Source organism: Geotrypetes seraphini, chromosome 5, assembly GCF_902459505.1.
Source record: "Geotrypetes seraphini chromosome 5, aGeoSer1.1, whole genome shotgun sequence".
Lineage (NCBI taxonomy): Eukaryota > Metazoa > Chordata > Amphibia > Gymnophiona > Dermophiidae > Geotrypetes > Geotrypetes seraphini.
Genome location: NC_047088.1, coordinates 270,566,443 through 270,591,103, shown reverse-complemented (window position 1 = coordinate 270,591,103; position 24,661 = coordinate 270,566,443). Strand labels below are relative to the sequence as shown.

The window sequence follows — 24,661 nt, the reverse complement described above, 5'->3', positions numbered from 1 at the left end:
TTGTTTTGTCCGGGTTGAATTTTAGTCTGAAGGAGAGCATCCAGAGTTCTATCTGACTGAGTATGCTAGTTATGTAGGTGAGAAGTTCCTGGGATAGACTGGTTAGAGGAATGACAATTGTGATGTCATCTGCATTGATGAAGAATTTGAGCTTGAGTTTGTGAAGGAGGTTACTGAGGGAGGCGAGGTAGATATTGAACAGGGTGGGGGACAGGGGGGAGCCTTGCGGTACGCCGCAGGAGTTAACCCAGCTGTAGGAGAAGTTGTCATTTTTGCGTACCCTGTAGGATCTGTTTCGTAGAAACCCTTGGAACCAGCTGAGGACCAGGTCGGAGATGCCAATGTGGGCCAGGCATTCCAGGAGAATAGTGTGGTCGACTAAGTCAAATGCACTGCTTAGGTCAAATTGCAAGATCAGGGCGCTGGAGCCCCTACTGAAGAGTATGTGCAAGTGGTCAAGTAAGGAGGCTATAATGGTCTCTGTGCTGTGGCCCGTGCGGAAGCCCGATTGATTGTCGCTTAGGATATTGAATTTTTCCAGGTATGCGGAGAGTTCTGCTTTTACTGCCCCTTCCGCGATTTTGGTAAATAGCGGTATGCTAGCTATTGGTCTATAATTGGAAGGTGCGTTGGAAGGTTCCTTTATGCTTTTTATGATTGGGGTTATTAAGATATGTCCTTGCTCTGGAGGAAAGTTTCCTGCGGATAGTAAGGAGTTGACCCATAATAGCATGTTTGCTTTGAAGTGGATCGGAGCCGTTTTCATTACATTTGGGGGGCAGGTATCTAGTTTGCAGAAGGAGTTGGTGTATTTGTTATAATATTTGTTGAAGGTTTTCCAGTCGATTGTGGTAAAGTGGTTCCAGTTTAAGTCGGATCTAGACCCTTGGTCTGGTTTAGCTATGTCGATGTCAGGGAGGATGGGAAAGAGCTCCAGGGGATTGGTCATGGTGGGTAATGATGATCTTAGTTTTAGGATCTTGGAGTTGAAGAAATCCGCTAGGGTGTTGGCGGTTAGTGTTGATTCTTCATGGTTGTTAGTAAGTGTTTCGATGTTGTAAAGGTTATTGATGAGTTTAAAGAGGTTGCTGCTGTTGGTTGTGATGTTACCAATTAAGTGGGAGTAGAATTTTTTCCGTTTTTCCTTGGTAAGGTTTTTGTAGGTTTTTAGTTTGAGTCTCCAGGCAGTTCTGAGTTCCTGGGTTCCTGACTTTATCCATGATCTTTCTGACTTTCTGAGGTCCCTCTTTAACAGTAGCAGCTCTGTGTCGAACCATCCCTCCTGATTTGTGGTTCTGATGTGGCGGGTTTTTATAGGAGCTATTTCATTTAAAATGTTTGTGCTGTCAATAATCCAGGCGGACATGAGTTGATCTGTTTCTTCATTTTGTTTTGTGTGCGTGTCGTAGTGAGACCAGAATTCCGCTGGGCCTATCCTTCCTCTGGAAGTGTGGGTTGTGATGTTTCTTGTTTTGCTGTTTTTTGAATGTTTTTGTTGGCAGTCCATGGAAAAGTCACATAGTCTGTGGTCAGACCATAGGGAGTCTGTCCAGTTTGCTTGTTTCCAGTATATTTTTGGGTTGGTCGGCTCGTTGGAGGAGAAAGTGACCAGGTCTAGTTGATGGCCCTTTTAGTGAGTTTTGATTGGGGGGGGGGGTTTGAAGAAGCCTAGTTGGGAGGTGAGTGACCAGAAGTCAGCAACTTCTGGTTGGTCAGCTTGCTCCAGGTGGATGTTGATGTCTCCGCATAGAAGGTTGTAAGGACTTGTTAGATAATTAGTTAATAAGGAATCCGCGAGGTCCTCTTTGGCTAGGGACCATTTTTTGGGCGGGATATAGAATAGAGTGATAGTTAGCGAGGAGGCCAGGGATTTAGAGGTGAGTGAGATGGCTAGTATTTCTGCATTGGGAGAGGATTTGATGTTAAGTACAGTACAATTAAGCTGGTCTCTGAAGATTATTGCTAGACCTCCTCCTCTTCCCCAAGTTCTGGCCAGGGAGAGGATCTTGTATCCTGCGGGTAGACAATCTTTGATTATAATATCCTTGTCTGATAGTAGCCAGGTTTCGGTGAGTAGGACAAAGTCGGGGTTGGTATCAGTCAGCCAGTCTCTAATTAGAATGGCTTTGTTCCTCATGGAACTAATATTTAGGTAGAAACCTAGTAGGTTCTGGTGGTTTGGGTAGTTGGCTGGGGCATAGTGGGAGTAGGCCAGTTTTTTTAGTGTTCTAGGTTTTTTTGAGCAGGGTTTGGTGGGTTTGCGGGATGGTGGCGGGTTTGGGGACGGAATCGTGTTAGGGTGAAAATATGGGGTGTGGGGTGTGAGCGAAGGTACTTTGGGTTTTAAAGGGCGATATAGGGAGAAGTGGACAGGGATGGTGGTTGCGTGTGATGGGTCTGCAGAGCAGATCCTGAGGGTGATGAGATATATTAGAAGTAGTGCTGCACATTGAGGGGTGTTTGGCCATGCCATGGTGACACGCTCGTGGGGGGGGGGAGGAAGTGGGGTTTGGTAGAAGCCAGGGGGGAGGCTGAGGGGGGAATAGTAGGGGGGAAGGGTGCAATACCAAGTTGAGCAGGTTACAGCGGTGCAATAGGCAATATAAAGTAGAGCAGGTTACAGCGGTGCAATAAGGCAATACAAAGTTGGGCAGGTTACAGCTGTGCGCTAAGGCAGTACAAAGTTGAGCAGGTTACAGCGATGCAATAAAGCAATGTAAAGTTAAACAGGTTGAACAGGTAAGCGGGTTCACGCAGTGCAGCAAGGCAGTATAATGTAAACTTTTCTAGGTTCTAACGAATAAGGCGGTACAATGCAAAAAACACTATGTACTTTTGTAAAATGATGCCCTGCCCTATCAGCTCAGGTTCCGCGTTGCAGGAAGGCCAGATAGAATCGTATCGGTAGACCCGTCGCAATAGTGTGGGGTGACCAGGCTGTGTCTAGTCCAGTCTGTGATGTCAGGACCCCGCGTGAGGGCGGCAATAGTGATGAGAGCAAATAATGCTCTCTCACCGAGAGAAGAAATGAGATGAGATGGCAGCCCGGGTGTTTGGGGGCTAGGTATTGCTGGGATCCGGGTGATGGGATCTGGCTCACCAAGTACAAGAGTCGCTCGCAGTCGCTTCGCAAAGGCGCGTGCTAATGGCAACTACTGCAATTGAGATCTGCCACAGCCGGATGAGAGGGTTCCCAAAAAGGAATCTCTGCCACTGGCGCAACTGGCTGAGAAAGACTCCACGTGCCCGCCGGCTACGTCAAATGAGTGAGGTCTGAAGAATATGCTTTTCAGAGGAGCCAAATAAAGTCCAGTAAAAAGCCACACACCGCAACCATGGCAGGGCTCTGTTGAGGCACACACACTGCGCCAAAAGAGTCCCCAAACTCCAGAACAGCCTCTGGGTGAGATATTTTCCTGAAGTCATGGACCCCGGCCTGCTCCCCGGCCTGCTCCCCAGCCCTAGAGTACTTGGAGGAGGCAAAATCCAAAGCTCCCACCCCCTCTTCCAGTGTGCTATGGAACGCAGTACATGGTCGCTGATCCGGCACCAATCCAGTGCAATCAATACACACATTCAACAGATTAGGGGCTGGGAAGTCCATACCAAATGTTTTTGAAGCAAATCGAGGAGTTTTGAGGCAGAAATAAAACTTTGAAAAAAAGACTGTTTAAAATCCATGATGGCTGTCGCCAGTGAATTTGTGCCTAAACCAGCAAAAATAAACAAAATCTGAAAATAAAGAATAGCAATTTGGGGTCTGTGGAGGTGAGGGGCCTGAACCCTACCCTCAGAAACTGTGAAAAATCACTTTTAAATCATTTAACAAGCCACCCCCAAAGTTCCCATAGGAAATAATAGAGGGTTACTCACTGTCACTGAAGTGCCTTGCCTGTCAGCATTTTCACCGAGCAGCTGAATGGAGAAAAGGATTTTCTGCCTCAGAATAGCTCCAAATGGATAAGACTTGAAGATCTTCGGAATGCCAGTCAGCCAGACACTGACTGTGACCTCCGCCCCCACAGATCTTCGCCATGCGATTGGGAGTGGAAAAAGCAGCCTGCGGGGGGGGGGGAAGGGGGGGTCACTCCAGACACATACAGCCTGCGCTTAAACCCATGATAAGGTCAGCAGGCAAGCGAACTCCCAGGGGAATGGACCCCGAGTCTAAGAAGGGTGGCACATAGCAGGCTGGCTCCACAGATCCACCAAAGTTTCTCTGAGAAGCAGCAGTCCAGCTCCACAGGACTGCCTCCTTTCCTCCAACAGGGGACCAACAGAAAGGGCACTGAAGCCACCAAAAAAAAAACAAACTTTAGATGAAAAATAAGAAAAGAATGCAGAGCAATTCAAAAGACTTCTGTACAGATTTCTTGCAGAAATTGAAATTGGATATGGCTCTAGCTCTCAGTCTAAGGGGGAGGAGTATGTGCTCAGAAAAGTGTTGGATTTCTGCAACTCCCAGATTGTGAGTTGGGATTGAACACCTAGGGTCTCTTTTACAAAGTCGCGCTAGCAGTTGCAGCACGGTAACGGCCCCAAAGCCCATGGAGATTTAAAGGGCTTTGGGGCTGTTGCCACGCGGCAGCTTTTTTGTAAAATAGGCCCCTAGTGTATGAAATCCAGAAGGGACGTAGTAAAAGGATACTTAAAAGAGCTGCAAAAAACTAAATAAATTCATGGGTTGGGAACAAAAAAAATAAAGAAAAAAGGCAAATAAACTCCAACAGGAAGGCACAATTAAGCACATGAAAAACTATTGAGGCACGAGAATGATAAAGACACATTTTTCTGTTCCACAGAAAAATGAAGACTGAGACACTGGCATTCACATGTTGGGTGGGAAGACACCCACACATGCACGGTGCATTGTGCTGCTAGAAACTACTGCACAAATTTTGCTAGCAAGCATCTGTACCAGGCTCCATCGGTTGATGTCATCCAGCTGTGAGATTATGAAGACCTGCTTGTCCTTGGAGAATTTGTTTTACTACCCCTTTAAAAGATACCTAGAAATCTCGGCAGGTAATTTTTCTACACATGTAGGTTTATTTATACAAAAAATACAAACATTGTTGCATAGCCCACTGTCTCCTGACCCCCTAAGAATATCTCCCAGCAACATGCAAATTTTTCACACATGGGGATGAGTAATAATCAAAGTCCCACTTTTGTTTTCTCTGCAAAAATATCTTGATTATTACATTCCCTATGCTCAAAAACAGGAATATCTGCATCTATCAAGAGAAGACTTTTAAAAAATATCTCCTTGATTTGTGGCAGAGCTGCAAATAAGCCAGCCGTATGAACTTCCTGTATTTAGCTACTGGATGTTCCCAAAGTACTGAGCTTCCAGCGCCACCATCCTCTAGGATCCCAGTTAAAGGACAAAAAAACCCAAATAAACCTCCTGCCGAGCAGTTTGATTCTTTCACAGTAACAAACTAGAAAATATGTATTTTCCCTCCCCCACAATACCATGTCTAGTCCTGGATTATACTTCCCTTCATGCACCCCCTTGGGATGCCAGATCCACTCCTGAGTAAGCTTCAACCTCCCCAATGAATGACAAGTTCAGCCCTGAAAGATATACTCCCTCAGAACACTTCATCCAGCCCTGCTGTGGCCAGTGTCAGTGTATGTCTTTAAACCTCCTCCTCAGCATACTGCGTCCAGCGCAAAAGCACACTGTCCCCTTTCAGATACCCTATCTATCTCTGCAGCATATCTCCCTCTCCCCTGGGTATCATAATGTTCGCCAAGCCACCTCTCATCTTCAGCATCACTCTCAATGCCAGAGTATGCCATCTCACTTGGGTATCACAACCCCTGCCAGAAGACATCACCCCCCATGGGAAACATGTCCAGCATCAGAACATGTTACTCCTCAGGTTCCACAATCAGAACAAGAACACATCATTCCCCCATCACCTAGGTGCTGTGCCTGAGCATATCACCACCTAGCACTTAGCATCACAGAGCATAGCATCACCTAGGTACTAGGCCAGAGCATATTAATCCTTGCTTGGGTACTACAGTCATTGCCACAGAATCCTTGTTTGCATACCGGAATCATCATCAACATATGTCAATCTTCCAGACAAGGTATGTTCTCAAGTGTCAGACTACTCCTCCATGAGATTTGCTCTAAGGACTTCAGGCAGACAGTGCACAGCCCTGGACAGAAGATTTTGAGCATAGCATTCTGAAATTCTTTTGAAATTTTGGGCCAGCTTTATTTAAGCTAAGCTATACCCTGACAGCTTGTCCAGAGCCTGCAGTAAGTGGAACTGTGGAGCCGCAGTCATAATCCAGATCCACCACGGTATGGGAACTCAAGGATGGTCCTGTCTGACGATCCCGAAAACTTTGGATGTAGCTCTGAATAATACAAAAGAGAAACATGTGGGTTCATCAAGTTCAGAATAACTCTGTGCCTTTCTCTTCTACCCAAATTCTCTGTTCAAGATCCTGTCTCAATCCTCATTGATTACCTCATTCCTGTCCCTCCCCATGAGTTTTTCAGATCCCTGCTTTCTTTCTCCCCCTTGTCATCTATCTACATCTATCCTGCTCCATCTCCTGTTAGATACCCCATCTATCCACTACAGTTTATCCCTGTCCTTTCTCTCCTTTTCTCCATGGTTAATCTTTGTATTATCTTCCCTTCTGTGCACTGAAGGAAGCTATTTGCAGGAGGTTACAATAGTGTTGCCCATAGGAAAGAATGCTATGAGTATACACTGGGTCTTTGAGAAGGGGATCCAAGAAAGATGACAGGATCAGCACATCTCCTGATCAAAGTCTGCTAACAGACATTCGTAATTAAGACAACTAGAAAGATCAACTATTAGATTGTTTGGGAGGCATTCCTAACTCTTCAACTGAAGGGAAAACTGCCTGCAAGATGTAATGTAATGTAATGTAATTTATTTCTTATATACCGCTACATCCGTTAGGTTCTAAGCGGTTTACAGAAAATATACATTAAGATTAGAAATAAGAAAGGTACTTGAAAATTTACTATTTAGAGGAGCCGAAAGAAAAAGCAACTAGGAGGAGAGACTCTGAGAAAGGTGAGGGATTATGGGATATGGAACAAGCTCCATATCCCAAAATAAGCTAGATGTAATTTACTTGTATTTCAGCAAAGCCTTTGATACAGTTCCTCATAGGAGGCTATTGAATAAACTTGAAAGGCTGAAGTTAGGACTCAAAGTGGTGAACTGGGTCAGAAACTGGCTGTCGGACAGACGCCAGAGGGTGGTGGTTAATGGAAGTTGCTCGAAGGAAGGAAAGGTGACTAGTGGAGTCCCTCAGGGTTCGGTGCTTGGGCCAATCCTGTTCAATATGTTTGTGAGTGACATTGCTGAAGGGTTAGAAGGAAAAGTGTGCCTTTTTGCAGATGATACCAAGATTTGTAACAGAGTAGACACCGAAGAGGGAGTGGAAAATATGAAAAAGGATCTGCAAAAGTTAGAGGAATGGTCTAATGCCTGGCAACTAAAATTCAATGCAAAGAAATGTAGAGTAATGCATTTGGGGATTAATAATAGGAAGGAACCGTATATGCTGGGAGGAGTGAAGCTGATATGCACGGACAGGAAGAGGGACCTTGGGGTTATAGTGTCCGAAGATCTAAAGGCGAAAAAACAGTGTGATAAGGCAGTGGCTGCTGCCAGAAGTATGCTGGGCTGTATAATGAGAGGCGTAGTCAGTAGAAGGAAGAAGGTGTTGATGCCCCTGTACAGGTCATTGGTAAGGCCCCACTTGGAGTATTGTGTTCAGTTTTGGAGACCGTATCTGGTGAAAGACGTAAGAAGACTTGAGGCGGTCCAGAGGAGGGCGACAAAAATGATAGGAGGCTTGCGCCAGAAGACGTATGAGGAGAGACTGGAAGCCCTGAATATGTATACTCTAGAGGAAAGGAGAGACAGGGGAGATATGATTCAGACGTTCAAATACTTGAAGGGTATTAACTTAGAACAAAATCTTTTCCAGAGAAAGGAAAATGGTAAAACCAGAGGACATAATTTGGGGTTGAGGGGTGGTAGATTCAGGGGCAATGTTAGGAAATTCTACTTTACGGAGAGGGTAGTGGATGCCTGGAATGCGCTCCCGAGAGAGGTGGTGGAGAGTAAAACTGTGACTGAGTTCAAAGAAGCGTGGGATGAACACAGAAGATTTAGAATCAGAAAATAATATTAAATATTGAACTAGGCCAGTACTGGGCAGACTTGCACAGTTTGTGTCTGTGTATGGCCATTTGGTGGAGGATGGGCTGGGGAGGGCTTCAATGGCTGGGAGGGTGTAGATGGGCTGAAGTAAGTCTTAACAGAGATTTTGGCAGTTGGAACCCAAGCACAGTACCGGGTAAAGCTTTGGATTCTTGCCCAGAAATAACTAAGAAAAAAAATAAAAAAAAAAAAAAAAATTTTAATTGAATCAGGTTGGGCAGACTGGATGGACCATTCGGGTCTTTATCTGCCGTCATCTACTATGTTACCTGGTCAAGGGATTCCCAGAGGAAACCAGGAAATAGGGTTGGCCATTTATGGGGCAAGGTCCTACGCTACTGACATGGTTGGCCAGATCCTCCTCAAATGATACAACTTTACCATGGTGGTCATGCAGAAGCTCTAGAGAGTTTATATTATTATACCATCTACAAAGAGTGCTAGCACTTCAGCTCATAAGATATACTGGCATACCCAAGGACTGTCATATACTCTTTCTGATGATCCTGCAGTGAGTACCAGATGGCCATAAAGCTCCATCAGTCATGTCACTGATAATAAATTTTAGGACTGTAAACAGAGTCATGGCCAATGTTGTCCCAACTGGAAGGGTATCCTGAGAGAAGGCTGCCTACTGACTTTAGCCTCATACTATAAACATAAGCATAGACTTTTGTGTCGCAAATCTTTTATTTCTAGGGCAATATCCAGACTTCCCTCACTGCTTACTCCTGGTACAATTCCAGGCAGAACAAGCTTTAGGGTATGCCATGGGATAATGGGAAGCATACTTTGAAATGTGTCATTAGGTGGGAAGGAAAGAAAGCTGAGATGGGAGAAAGATGGCGAGGAAAAATATGTGCCTGCTAAGGTGCTGAGAATGAGAGGTGGCGGTAATGTGTGTGGGAGGAAATAGAAAGATGGGGTATATATGTTTAGAGGGAGACACTACGGACAGATATAATTTGAGGTTTTGCTAGGAGCTAAATGGATAGAGAACCAAGTGGGGATTGGATAGGTTGGAATGGGTATGGAACAAGATTGAGTGCTAGAGAGGTTGGAGCCTAAAGAAAGAAAAGTCGGAAGTAGATTTCAGGTCTGAGGAGGAGTCAGGCCTGATGATGGGGGAATTCTGTACAAAAGTTACAAAGAAACTATGCAGAAATTTTAAATACTTTGTGCATAATTGTAATTTATTTGTGCAGAATTCTCCCAGAAGTAACAGCTCTAAAGTCTCTTTGTACTAGTGTGAAAATGAGAAGTAGATAATGGATAAAGTACCCACTAAATTCTGCATCTGCATTTTGTGTGCAATAATACTTGTAGAGCTGAAAATATAATGTACTCATGATATTTGCCTCCTCCAATCTAAGAAGATTGCTCTTGGGAATGTCTCCTAATGCCACTACAACTGCATACAGTGCGTTCTTGATATGAGTGTCCAATATTTGCTATTTTGCATATATGCAGGTATGTGAATTGTGACCACTATTTTCCATTTGTGCCGTGTTTGCGTATTCGCAGACATGCACATTTAAAAATCAGCCTTCTTTGCTTTCACTTTCAAGGTTTTGGCATTTGCTTCTGGAAATGGCCACCTAGCATTCAGGGAGTGAGTTGCAAGCAACTAATCCAAAAAGAAAAAACATGTGATGTATCTTAATGACAAAATATGTGTTTTAGACAGGCTTTGTTCTGGCAAGTCTGTTTCTGCTGTTAGCCATGAGTTAATGTCAATGAATCAACAATCTGATCAATCTGGCAAAAAGAGGAAGGTATTTGTCGGTCTGTTCATGAAGTCACATAGGAAAGTTCCAAAACAACATCTGTGGTTTGTGATGAGTCAATAGAAAAAGTTGAAAAGCAGCTCAATTTGTGGATAATGCAAATGGGGGATAGCATTGTTGTGAGGATGAAAATCAAAGAGATTTATAAACATATCACCCAGGGCCATGAAAACATGAAACCATTTTTTGCAAGTTCTGGCTGACTAGCCTGTTTTAATAGGGGATAATGTAAGCTTTTCCAGAAAGGCAGGTTCAGCTAACAATGAAGCTGCTGAAGAATTTTAAAAACACCTGCTAAGTGTAATAGAAGAAAGAGTTATGTGCCAGATCAGGTCTTCAATGTCAATGAGACTGGCTTTTACAAGCAAACTAGGAAACGGACATATATAATGAATATGGCAACAAAAGCCCCAGGACTTAAGGCATTTAAAGATTGTGCCACCCTGCTATTGTATGTTAATACAAAGGGTTATTTCAAATGCAAGCCTCTTATGATTAACACAGCCCAAAATCCATACGCATTTAAAGGAATCTTTACGCACTTACGCATTAGAGATGGCGCTGCAAAGCTTAGATGACGTCCGCATTATTCTGGGATTAGTTCAGCAACTGTTTTGTTCCAGAGGTTGAACATTATCTCATCATGAAAACCTTGCCCTAAAGGTATTACCGATTTTGTCAGCAAGACCTTGAAAATGCACAGCCTGACGTTGAAGTTCTTTTCATGACTCTGTCGTTCAGACCCATAATCAGGGAATAACAAAGACTTTCAAGATCCACTCCATGTGAGAGCTGTACAACAAGATCTGTGAAGCTTTAGATACTGACCAGGAAATTACCATGTATGATTACTGGAAGACAGTGACAATATGCAATGTAATAGACTATGTTGGCATAGCCTGGGATGGCATCACACAGGCTACTTTGCTTGCTAGACTATGTAACAAACTTTGAAGGCTTTGAAGGTGTAGCAGAAAATATGAATAGAAATGTGGAAACCATCATGTGCTTTGCTTGAAAAATCAGAAGGCTTTGAGGACATGATACATGAAGATGTTGAAGAAATATTGGAAGAGAGTACCACAGAGCCCAGCAATGAAGATCTGGATGAGATGAAGTGAGGATTTGCTAAGGGGAAGAAAAGCTCCATTGGAATAACTACCTGCTAGCAATCAAACTTGGGCTTCAGTAGGTTATTTCATTGTCCTTCTCTTTTACAGTACTTTTATAGTTCAGTACTCTCTTGTTGTTTTTCAGCAAAGTCAGTTTAGGCAATACTATAGCTTTTACAGTCTCTGTTATGGTTTCTATATAAGGAGAGGGATATAATCAAAAGAAACGTTTAAGTCCTTTTTTGGCCAAAAAATACGTCCAAAATATTCCCCCCCCCCAAAAAAAAATCATCTAGTTGGATGACCAGCTGTTTGATCGTCCAGACTGCTATGTCGTCTAACGTTATACCCCATTCTCGTCCAAAAATTCATCCAAGTCAAAAAAGCCCAGAACAAAACCTTTTGGATGGGGGCAGAGTCAGCAAAGTGATGGACTGGACACCCAAACATTGCACCAGAGTAGTGGGGTACCTTACAGGGCACTGCTGTGAACTTCACAAAAAGGGTGCCACATAAACATCTCACAACTCCCTTATAGGTCATGGTGAGCCCCCCCAAAAAAAACCTACTAGAACCATCTGGCCCTTATGGCTGCAGGTGCTATTTATATGGCAGTACAAAAGGGTTTTGAGAGGTGCACGTTTCACCTTAAATGTAGTGATTAGAGTGGCTTATGGGCCTGGGTCCTCCTCTCCATGGTTCACTAACCTACCCCCAAGACTACTTACTTAAGCCACCTCTGTGCAGCTCTACTAGGCTTTCCTATGCCAGGCTGCCAGATGCTGATGTTCTGGAGGCAGATGTGTATGATTTTATTACGATTTTTATGGTGTGTGTGTGAGGGGGGGTGTCTGTACTTTGTGGCTGCAGTGCTTCTCTGGTCACTTTGGATACTTTTTGCCACTTAGACATGTGTTTACATGGCCTAAGTCATAACATACAACTTCAATCCAGGCAGCCTCGTTAAAGTTTTGGTTATACTTGCAGTACAACTAAGTTTAGATCAGCCCACATCCCGCCCTCACCACTCCTCCTAAAACACCCCTTTTAGCTCTGATCGTACAGCAGCACTGACAAGGCCTAAGTCGTTTTTAGGTACGTCTAAAACCCGTTTCAATTATCGGCACGTGGATGACTTGTCTTTTAGATCGTCCAAGTACCAATTTAGGTGGGATTTTAGATATATGCCTATCCAAATACAGGTCCTTTCTGGACAGAACTTTTAAGTTTCAAGCTAGTAAACAGCAGACCTGGCTATGCAATTACATCAACAGAGCCAGGTTGACCTACGGCGCATTTCAGAAAGAAATTAAGACAGCACTGTTCGATAGATTTATCTCCTAATCAGATACCATTTTAAAACTATTAACACCACGCTGATAGCTTTGAGAAATGTGTATTTTTACTAATTGTATTCTGCAATTCGTTGACTGTTCAGTGACATTTTCGCTATTTGTATTCTGTAATTCGCTGATTGCCAAGCTCTCTTCAGTGTAAACCGCCTAGAAGTCGTAAGATTGTGACGGTATAGAAAAAATAAAGTTATTATTATATTTATTTTTTGATTATGAGCCCCAAAGTGTTTTAGTCTAAATTAGTATTTTAGGTTGCATTTCACAGCATAACATAAGATAATAATCTACTATAATAAAACGCTAAGCAAGCATGCACACTCTTACCTGCGTGATCCCTGATCCGTAGGTCCGTGGCAGGCAGGAATGCGCATGCGCGCATACAACGGTCCCTCTCTCGCAGACCCCAAGGTGATGTGCGGTCTTGACGGCTTCCTTACACTTCATGCCCGGCTGAAGTTTATTTTTAAGATAAAAGGCCCGGCAGCGGCTCCTCTCACGAGCCGCACCTATGTCGGAGAAGACTTCCGATGCAGGCGGCGATCGTGAGAGGAGCCACTGCGGCACCTTTAAACTTAAAAATAAACTCCGGCAAGAGACTAAGGGAGCTAGCCAGACTACGGGAAGGGAAGGGAAGGGGGGGGGGCAAGAAACAAGGGAGCAGGCCAGACCGTGGGAAGTGGGATAGGGGAAAATGCTGATGCACAGAGACGTGGAGGGGGAAGGAAATACCACTGCTGCTGCTGCAAGGGAAGTGGGGTGGGGGGAGGGAAATGCTGCTGCACAGGGAAATGGAGGGAGGCAGAATGCTGCTTCAGCTTCTACACAGGGTAGTGGGGGGAGGGAAATGCTGCTGCTGCACAGAGAAGTGGAGGGGGAGGGAAATACTGTTGCTGCACAGGGAAGTGGGGTGGGGGGAGGGAAATGCTGCTGCACAGGGAAATGGAGTGAGAGGGAATGCTGCTTCAGCTTCTGCACAGGAAGGAAATGCTGCTGCTGCACAGAGAAGTGGAGGGGGAGGGAAATACTGCTGCATAGGGAAATGGAGGGGGAGGGAATGCTGCTGGACATGAAAGTGGGGGGAGGGAAATGCTGTTGCTGCTGCACAGTGAAGTTGGGGGGGAGGGAAATGCTGCTGCTGCACAGTGAAGTGGGGTGAGGGAAATGCTGTTGCTGCTGCACAGGGAACTGGGGTGGGGAGAGGGAAATGCTGCTGCACAGGGAAATGGAGGGGTGGGAATGCTGCTGTGGCTGCTGCACAGAAAAGTGGGGGGAGAGAAATGCTGCTATTGCATAGGGGGCAGGGAGAGAGAGATAGAAAGACAGACAGTGGGAGGGAGAAAGAAAGGAAGAAAGACACAGGGGCAGGGAGAGAGACAGAAAAACAGACAAAGGGGGCCAGGGAGAGAGACAGACAGAAAGAAAGACAGCGGGAGGGAGAGAGACAGAAAGAAAGAAAGACAGACATATATCTAGCACCCGTTAATGTAACGGGCTAAAAGACTAGTAATAATAATTATTATTTATTTATAACCCGCTATACCTTAACAGTTCACAGCGATTTACAATAAAGAGAATCTGCCAGATGCAGATGAAATACAAATGGAATTATATAACTAGTATGGTTGGGTTTCTTTAGCCAAAATTGACATACAAAAGAGATTTCACAGGTTTCCTTAAACATTTGGTAAGGGGGAAGAATTCACAGAAGAGGTTTCTCAAGCAAATTTGTCATACAAATAAGATTTCACAGGTTAGGGCAGAGAGAACCGTTAGGGAAAGTCTCTTTTTAATGTTTAACATTAGTTTAAAGTACAGTTGGGAAAAAGTAGCCCTAAAGACCATTTTATTTTTGCAAAGATCTTTTCAGTTAGGCAATCAACTGCTCCTTGTCCTGAAGAGGTGCTGCAAGGATCTGCTAAGGGAAAGAAAAATTCCATTGGAATATCTTAACAACTTGGGAAAAGGTACTACTTGGGCTTCAGTAGGTTATTCCATTGTCCTCTTTTACTTTTTTAGTCCAGTACTGTGCTTTTTCAGCAAACTAAGTTTAGGAAATACTGTTGCCTTTAAAGTCTCTGTTAGAGCATTTATATAAAAAATATTTTAGTCTTTTAGTATTTTAGGTTGCAATTCAGACCATAAGATAAGACCAGAATAGGGCACAGACAGCAGCTAAGGAAAGTCTTTAGTGTTTAATTCCCATCCTCCTAGCTCCCACCCATCCCACATCTATTTTTTTTTTTATTTATAGACTCTTCAGCCAATTAGGAACAGGGCATTGCTTTGATAGGATTTTTTCTGCTTTTTCTTCTCTTTTATTTCCCATCAGGTGTGAGTACTTCTGCAACTCTAATATGGCTGGAAAACATCATGTCATCAAAGCTGTTTGCCAAGTCACAGCTTCTGTCTATGGGCAGACAGAAAATGTTACCCAAGCAGAGGGAGTGGTTCCATGTACAAGCTGTGTCCAGCTTGAATACTTCATGCAGGAAGTAAAAAAACTGAGAGAGGAGGTGGCAAGACTGAGAACCATCTGTACGAAAGCAATGTTGCTTACCATAACAGTTGTTATCCAGGGACAGCAGGCAGCTATTCTCACTAGTGGGTGACGTCATCCAACGGAGCCCCGATGTGGACATCTCACAAGCATACTTGCTTGTAGAAACTTTTAGAAATTTCGAGTTGCCCACACCGCGCATGCACGAGTGCCTTCCCGCCCGATGCACCGGGCGTGTCTCCTCAATTCAGATAGCCAGCAGAGAAGCCAACCCAGGGGAGGTGGGTGGGACATGAGAATAGCTGCCTGCTGTCCCTGGATAACAACTGTTAAGGTAAGTAACATTGCTTTATCCCAGGAAAAGCAGGCAGGTATTCTCACTAGTGGGTGATCTCCAAGCTAACCCAAAGGGATGGTGGGAGAGTTGGCAACTTAGGAGAATAAATTTTGTAATACTGTTTGGCCAAACTGTCCATCCCATCTGGAGAAGGTATCCAGACAATAGTGTGAGGTGAAGGTATGAACCGAGGACCAAGTGGCAGCTTTACAAATCTCCTCAATCGGTGTTGATCTGAGGAAAGCTACAGAGGCTGCCATTGCTCTGACCTTATGGGCTGTGTCTTTACTGTGAAGGGGTAATCCAGCCTGGGCATAGCAGAATGAGATATAAACCGCCATCCAGTTGGAGATGGTACGCTTAGAGATAGGGCGTCCCAACTTGTTCGGATCGAAGGAGATGAAAAGTTGAGGAGCAATTCTGTGATGCTTGGTGCGTTCCAGGTAGAAAGCCAAAGCACATTTACAGTCCAGAGTGTGAAGAGCTGATTCTCCAGGATGAGAATGAAGCTTTGGAAAAAACACTGGAATAAAAATGGATTGATTCAGATGAAATTCCGAGACCACCTTCGGGAGGAATTTTGGATGAGTTCGAAGGACCACCTTGTCATGATGGAACAGTGTAAAAGGCGGATCCGCAACCAAGGCCTGAAGCTCACTGACTTGACGAGCAGAAGTGAGACCAATGAGAAACACCACTTTCCAAGTGAGAAACTTCAGAGGAGCCTTGTTAAGAGGTTCAAATGGAGGCTTCATAAGCTGGGAAAGAACAACATTGAGATCCCAAACCACTGGAGGCGGTTTGAGGGGAGGATTGACATGGAAAAGCCCTTTCATGAATCTGGAAACCACAGGATGTGCAGAAAGAGGTTTCCCTTGAAGAGGCTGATGGAAAGCAGCAATTGCACTAAGATAGACTCTGATCGATGTAGACTTGAGGCCAGATTGAGACAGGTGCAAAAGGTAGTCCAAAACAGAGGACAAGGAGGCATGTTGAGGTTCCTTTTGATGAGAAAACCACCAAGTAGAGAATCTAGTCCATTTCTGGGAATAGCATTGTCTAGTAGCAGGCTTCCTGGAAGCCTCCAAAACATCCCGCACCGCTGGTGAAAAAAGAAGGGGAGTTACGTTGAGAGGAACCAAGCTGTCAGGTGCAGCGACTGTAGGTTGGGATGAAGTAGAGATCCCTGATGCTGCGTAAGCAGAGATGGAAACATTGGCAGAAGGAAGGGCTCCCTGCTGCTGAGTTGAAGTAGAAGGGAGTACCAAGGTTGCCTGGGCCACTGAGGAGCAATCAGAATCATGGTGGCCCGGTCGAACTTGAGCTTGACCAAAGTCTTTTGAATGAGAGGAAACGGAGGAAATGCATACAGAAAGAGATTCCCCCCAGTCCAGAAGAAAACCATCTGCCTCGAGATGATGAGGAGTGTAGATCCTGGAGTAGAACTGAGACAGTTTAAAGTTGTGGGGAGCTGCAAAGAGGTCTATCTGAGGCGTTCCCCATAGGGAGAAGACATGATGAAGGGGCGTGGAATGGAGAGTCCATTTGTGAGTCTGGAGAAGACGAAGTTGTCCACCAAGGCATTGTCCGCCCCCTGAATGTAGACAGCTTTGAGGAAGGCATTGTGGCGAATCGCCCAATCCCAAACTTTCAGAGGGAGGCCGATCCCGTGCCTCCCTGCTTGTTGACATAATACATGGCGACCTGATTGTCCGTGCGAATGAGGACCACCATGTCGTGAAGCAGATGCTGAAAAGCAGGGAGAGCATTGAAAATCGCCCTGAGTTCCAGGAGATTGATATGGCACAGATGATCCGCACTCGTCCAATAGCCTTGGGTGCGGAGACCGTCCAGATGAGCCCCCCCAAGCATAGTTCGAGGAGTCGGTCGTGAGGACCTTCTGATGGGGAGGCATGTGAAACAGCAAACCTCTGGAGAAATTGGAAGAGGGCATCCACCAGCGAAGCGACTGTAGCAGAGCAGGAGTGAACTGAATGTGTCGAGTCAGAGGGTTGGAGATCTGCGACCATTGAGACGCCAGGGTCCACTGAGGAATCCGTAGGTGAAATCTGGCAAAAGGAGTCACGTGAACTGTAGAGGCCATGTGGCCCAGGAGCACCATCATGTGTCTCGCCGAGATGGACGGGCGAGAGGAGACCGAGTGACAAAGATGAAGAAGAGCCGCCAGGTGTTGAGGGAGGAATGCTCAGAGTTGAATAGTATCCAGAACAGCTCCGATGAAGGGAAGAGTCTGGGAAGGTTGTAGGTTTGATTTGGAAAAGTTGATCTCGAATCCCAGACTGCAGAAACCAGATCGTCCTCTGAGTGGCCTGGACGACACCCTGAGACGTGGAATCCTTGATGAGCCAGTCGTCGAGGTAGGGAAACACCTGCAGACCATGGTTCCTGAGTGCTGAGGCCACTACAACAAGGCACTTGGTGAAGATTCTGTGTGACGAAGCTAGGCAGAAAGGGAGCACTCTGTACTGAAGATGAAGATGTCCCACACGAAATCTGAGGTATTGACAGGAGGTCGGATGGATGGGAATATGAGTGTAAGCCTCCTTGAGATCCAGAGAGCATAACCAGTCGTTCTGCTCGAGGAGGGGATAGAGAGAAGCCAGAGTCAACATGTGAAACTTCTCCCTGACCAGAAATTTGTTGAGCACTCTGAGGTCCAAAATAGGACGCAGGTCGCACGTCTTCTTCGGAACAAGGAAGTACCGGAAGTAAAAACCCTTGTTCTGTTGGTCCACAGGGACCGGCTCGATGGCACGAAGCCGGAACAACGCCCGAGCTTCCTGAAGAAGAAGGGCGGTCTGGGTTAAGTTGGAAGGATACTCTCTGGGAGGATGTTCCGGAGGAACTTGATGGAACTGAAGAGAGTATCCCTCTCTTACGATGGAAAGGACCGAGAGGTCGGTGGTAATAGTCGTCCATCGATGATAAAAGTGGAGACGACCTCCGATGGAAAAAAACGGGGAGGGCAGAACGATGGAAGTTATGCCCCCTACGAGACAGTCAAAAAGGCTGGGGAGCCTTGGGGACAGCAGAAGGTTGAGGCTTTTGTTGGGGCTTCTGCTGGTGCTGCCTCTTCACAGGCAGATGGATGGTGGGTGCCTGCTTCGGCAGATAGCGCCTCTGATAGATCATAGGCGGGCGAGACGGACGAGCAATAGCAAGCTTGGGCTTCTGGCGGAGAATAGACTGAAAAGACTTTTCATGTTTGGACAACTTCTCCGTCGCCGCCTCGATGGACTCGTCGAAAAGGTCTGCTCCAGCACAGGGAACGTTCGCCAGCCTGTCCTGAAGATTCGGGTCCATATCCACGCCAGGCGTCTCATGGCCACCGAACAAGCAGCAGCTCTGGCCCAGAGTTCAAAGGCATCATAAGACAATTGCATCATCTGCAGGCGGAGTTGGGACAACGATGCCAGGACCTCCGAGTACTCGAAGCGAGCCTGAGAGTCCAGATAGGGCAGAAACTTTTGAAGAATGGAGAGAAAAAACTCAAAGTAGGTCGCAAAATGAAAACTGTAATTCAGGACTCGAGAAGCCATCATCGAGTTCTGGTAGATGTGCCTGCCAAATCTGTCCATGGTTTTGCCCTCCCGGCCAGGAGGAGTGGAGGCATAGACCTGGGAGGGATGAGACTGCTTCAAGGAGGATTCAACCAAGAGGGACCGGTGAGAGAGCTGCGCCCCGTCGAAGCCCTTATGGTGCACTGTGCAGTACCTGGCATCCAACTTCCCTGGGACCGCTGGGATAGAGTACGGGGTCTCGAAGCATCTCATAAAAGTCTGGTCTAGGAGCTTATGGAGAGGCAGATGGAGAGACTCAACGGGAGGTTGAGGAAGATGCATCGTCTCCAAATACTCTTTAGAAAACTTGGAACCCGAATCCAGGGTGATATCCAGATCCACCACCATGACGAGAAGGACAGCTGGTCAGCCAGGGCCAGGCCTCGAAATGGACTCGAAAAAGACGAGGCGGCCTGGTCCGCTGAGGCCGAGGACCGGCAGGGAGAGAACGAACCCCCGAAGTCCTCGAGTTCCGGCATAGGAGGAGGAGGCGAGTAATCCGGTGAAAATTCCCAAAAAGGCTGCTTACGACGAGGCGAGGCATGCCTCGAAGAATGCCTCGATGAATGCCTCGAGCGACAACCAGAACTGTGTCGAGAAGCAGGCCTCGAGCGTCGAGGCGAGTGAAGCCCAGGCGAGGCAGCCAAGTAGATGGGGCTGGAGGCTGTATATCGAAGCAGCGGAGGCTGAGACGAAGCCCCCCGAGGCACCCCCCAAGGCTTGAGGCTCGGCATCGAGGAGGTAGGTTCCGTTCCAGGCAAGGTGGGTGCGCCATGCATCAAGGGTATCGGTTCCAAAGGTGGCATGAGCAAAGACTCTGCTCCCTGCGAGGCATGCCCCGAAGCCAGACTAGACACTCACCGAGACTTTGCTCCCAGCAGCGAGAGTGTGCATCGAGGAGGCACCGGAGGCGGCTCGATCTCGCCTGAAGCTTCCACGTGCCCAGGCTGGATTTGGGAGAGAAGCGTCGGACCAATCTTAGTAAAAAGCTCGACAAATCGCTTCTCCATCATGGCATGAAATGAAGCCGGCAAAGAGGGATCCGCATCCGCAATGGGACCTCCAGCACGGACATCGCTAACTCGGCCGCCCGGGGGCTTGGGTTTAGAAGCCTTGGGCACCTTGAGCACCACTGGAGAAATGGGAGGCTGCGTTACCTGACCTGAGGAGACGGCGGAAGGCACCGCAGCAGGCGTCGGAGTCGAAGCCGGCACGAACGAGACAGGCTTGAGCAGACTCGAGGCTGAAGCGGAAGTCGAAGGCATGGCGCTCTGCGATGAGTGCAGCTCCGGGCATGCCTCCATGCTGAACAGCGACTCCCACAAAATGCAGCGACGCTTAAAAGCACGTGCTGTAAGTGTGGGGCAAGGCCGGCACGATTTCGGAAGATGTTGAGGCCCTAGACACTGAAGACAGCGTCGATGAGGGTCCGTCAACAAAATCACGCGCTGGCACTTGACACACTTTTAAAAACCGGTAACAGGCCGGGACATAGGCCGAAAAAGCTCCGCCGCAAGATCGAAGCTGCGGGGCCACGGCCACGCAGCCTGCCCAGTCGAACGATCGAAAAAAGAAAACGTAACGCGAGACAATGATAATGAGCAAAGTAAAACTCAAAACCGCGGGCACAGAAGGCACAAGTTAAGGGACTTCGCGCAGAGAGTCGAAGACGGACTTCTCAGCTCCGCGAAAGAGAAAGAACTGAGGAGACGTGCCCGGTGCATCGGGCGGGAAGGCACTCGTGCATGCGCGGTGTGGGCAACTCGAAACTTCTAAAAGTTTCTACAAGCAAGTATGCTTGTGAGATGTCCACATCGGGGCTCCGTTGGATGACGTCACCCTCTAGTGAGAATACCTGCCTGCTTGTCCTGGGATAATAATAATAATAATAACTTTATTCTTGTATACCGCATTACCATGGAAGTTCTATGCGGTTAACAGAAGAAGAGACTGTACAATTACAGCGAAGTTACAATTTCGTTAATGTTACATTAACATTTTAGACAATGCATTTTTCAGTCAAGTTAAATTTACATTTTAGACGATACATTTACGGAGAAGTTAATTTTTGCAGGTAGGTAATATATTCGGAGTAGTTATGTTTGCTATGAGTTAAATACAGCAGTGTTACAAATAGAAGTATTACATACAGCGGTAAAGAGTCTGGGGAGAGTCGAGGTCAGAGGGGGAGGAGGGAGGAGAGCGGAACATTCAGAGGAATTTGTCAAAAAGGTAGGTTTTAGTTAACTTCATGAGGCATCACAGATTTCTACCAATGGAGAAGAAGAGGCTGTGCTGATGGAAGACAGCTGGATTCAGATTACAGGACCATGCAGGATTGATAGAAACATAGAAACATAGAAATAGACGGCAGATAAGGGCCCACGGCCCATCCAGTCTGCCCACCTTAATGTCCCTCCCCTACCTTTGCCCTGTGAATAGATCCCATGTGCCGATCGCATTTTGCCTTAAAATCAGGCACGCTGCTGGCCTCAATCACCTGTAGTGGAAGACTATTCCAGCGATCAACCACTCTTTCAGTGAAAAAGAATTTCCTGGTGTCACCTCGTAGTTTCCCGCCTCTGATTTTCAACGGATGCCCTCTTGTTGTCGTGGGACCCTTGAAAAAGAAGATATCTTCCTCCGCCTCGATGCGGCCCATAAGATACTTGAACGTCTCGATCATGTCCCCCCTCTCTCTGCGCTCCTCGAGCGAGTATAGCTGTAATTTGTCAAGCCGTTTTTCGTATGGTAGATCCTTGAGTCCCGAGACCATCCGGGTGGCCATTCTTTGCACCGACTCCAGTCTCAGCACATCCTTGCGATAATGCGGCCTCCAGAATTGCACACAGTATTCCAGGTGGGGCCTCACCATGGATCTATACAGTGGCATAATGACTTCCGCCTTACGACTGACGAAACCCCTTCGTATGCAGCCCATGATTTGTCTTGCCTTGGACGAAGCCTGCTCCACTTGATTGGCAGACTTCATGTCCTCACTGACGATTACCCCCAAGTCTCGTTCTGCTACCGTTTTTGCTAGGATCTCGCCATTAAGGGTATAAGACTTGCATGGATTCTGGCTGCCCAGGTGCATAACTTTGCATTTTTTGGCATTGAAGTTGAGTTGCCATGTCCTAGACCATCGCTCCAGTAGGAATAGGTCGTGCATCATGTTGTCGGGCACTGAATCTTCGTCTGTTGTGCATTTGCCCACTACATTACTCAGTTTGGCGTCATCGGCGAATAATGTTATTTTACCTCGAAGCCCTTCTGCCAAGTCTCTTATAAAGATGTTGAATAGGATTGGGCCCAAGACTGAGCCCTGTGGTACTCCACTAATACCTCCGTCATTTCGGATACTGTGACTCCACCTGCCCTTGAACTGAAAAACCAGCATGCAGCCCTGGAAGTGGAGAAGCTGAGAGCATCCCAGGGAGAGAAAAATACCAAAACTCAAAATTCCCCAAATTGCTGGATCAGTGACCACTAGGAGGCATAAGGTAGTGGTGGTTGGTGATTTCCTTCTGAAGGATACAGAGGGGTCCATCTGCGGATCAAACATGATATCTCTGGAGGTATGCTGTCTGCCTGGTGCCCAAATCCAAGATGTTACAAAGAACTTACTGAGACTCATCAAGTCTAAAGACTATTATCCAATGCTACTCATTCATGTTGGCAATAATGATACTGCTAGGTACCCCTATCAAAAGTGACCTTGTGGCTCCGGGATAGAAGGTGAAGCAGTCAGGTACGCAGGTGGTATTCTTGTCGATCCACCCTGTTGAGGGTAAAGGCCAGGGCAGAAAGCCTTACATCCTGGAGATAAATGCGTGGCTGCATAGATGGTGTTATTGAGAACGTTTTGACTTCCTGGATCATGGGATGATTTTCCAAGGGCTGCTGAGCAGAGATGATGTGCATTTATCAAAAAAGGGAAGAAGTTGAAACCCTCACCTCAATGTACACCGGCGGCTAAGAAAGCAAATAGAATGTTAGGAATTATTAGGAAAGGAATGGAAAACAAAGATGAAAATGTTATAATGCCCTTGTATCACTCTATGGTACGGCCACACCTTGAATACTGTGTGCAGTTCTGGTCGCCATATCTCAAAAAAGATATAGCGGAATTAGGAACACTACAGAGAACAGTGATGAAAATGATAAAAGGAATGGGACAACTTCCCTATGAGGAAAAGCTAAATCAGCTAGGGCTCTTCAGCTTAGAGAAGAGATAGCTCACAGGTGATATGATAGAAACATGATGGCAGATAAAGGCCAAATGGTCCATCTAATCTGCCCATCCCCAGTAACCATTATCTCTTGCTCTCTCCGAGAGATCCCACATGACTATCCCAGGCCCTTTTGAATTCAGACACAGTCTCTGTCTCTACCACCTCTTCTGGGAGACTGTTCCATGTATCTACCACCCTTTCTGTAAAAAAGTATTTCCTTAGATTACTCTAGAGTCTGTCACCTCTTAACTTCATCCTATGCCCTCTCATTGCAGAGTTTCCTTTCAAATGAAAGAGACTTGACTCATGTGCATTTACATTACACCTTTTGATGAAGACTACATACCATTTTAGTAGCCTTCCTCTGGAACAACTCCATCCTTTGTGCTTTCTCAGCTAGATTATTATAACTCAGTTTATCTGGGCATTAAGCAGGGCAGTCTAAAGCGACTTCAGGAGGAGGCTCTGGTGGAATCTGAGTGAAATGAAGAGAGTATCCTTCCCTGATGATAGACAGCACCCAGAGGTCGGATGTAATTGTCGTCCATCGGTGGTAAAAATGATGGAGACGACCTCCTATAGGGGGAAGAGAAGTCAGAGACAGAACAGTGGAGGTTATGCTCTGTTTGAGACAGTCAAAAAGGCTGTGAAGCCTTAAATGCAACAGAAGGTTGAGATTTTTGTTGCTTCTGAGGCTGCTGTTTCTTAGAAGGAGGGCGAGTGTAAGGAGCCATCCTCGGAGCAAAACGCCTCTGGTAAATGGGAGGAAGACATGTAGACTTGGCAGGAGCTGGCTTTGGCATAGGTCTGACAATAGAAGCAAAGGATTTTTCATGTTCAGACAATTTCTTGGTGGCAGCCTCGATAGATTCATTGAAGAAGTCATTGCCTGCACAAGGAATATTAGCCAAGCAGTCCTGAAGATTAGGATCCATGTCAATAGTACGAAGCAGCCGCCCGGGCAGACAACTCAAAGGCATCATAAGACGACTGAAGTAGATGTAATCTGAGTTGTGATAGAAAAGCGATGACTTCCTGAAATTCAAAGTGCTTTTGAGTGTGTAAATAGATAAGAAATTTAGGCAAAAGAGCAATGAGGAACTCAAAATAGGTGACAAAATGGAAATTATAATTGAGGACATCATGGAATTTTGATAGATGCGACGCCAAAATTTGTCCATAGTTTTCCTTTCTCTTCCAGGAGGAATTGTAGCATAAACCTTGGAAGGATGGGATCTTTTTAAAGAAGACTCCACAAGTAGGGATTGATGAGTTAACTGTGAATTCTCAAATCCTTTACAATGGAGAGTTTTATATCTGGAGTCCAATTTTCCTGGAACAGCTGGAATTGCATAAGAGGTCTCCAGGCATCTGGTAAAAGTTTGAGACAAAAGCTTGTGAATAGGAAGCTTAAGAGACTCTGCTGGAGGTTGAGGAAGATGCATGACTTCGAGGTACTCCTTAGAGTATTTAGAACCAGCATCTAATTGAAGTTCCAGGTCAGCAGCCATCTGGCGAAG

General features: G+C 46.1%; 1 protein-coding gene across 2 annotated transcripts in view; it reads right to left on the bottom strand.

Moving 5' to 3' along the window:
- Positions 1–4,980: 4,980 nt before the first annotated feature.
- The window catches only part of TMEM198 (transmembrane protein 198), an 86,600-nt gene continuing 66,919 nt past the window's right edge, over positions 4,981–24,661 (bottom strand). The window contains exon 5 of one of the 2 annotated variants that reach the window (XM_033944406.1): positions 4,981–6,381. In XM_033944406.1, the coding sequence (XP_033800297.1) occupies positions 6,250–6,381 (132 nt within the window). In that variant the 3' untranslated portion in view covers positions 4,981–6,249. The remainder of the gene's footprint in view (positions 6,382–24,661) is intronic. The other variant, XM_033944407.1, reaches the window with a different exon arrangement.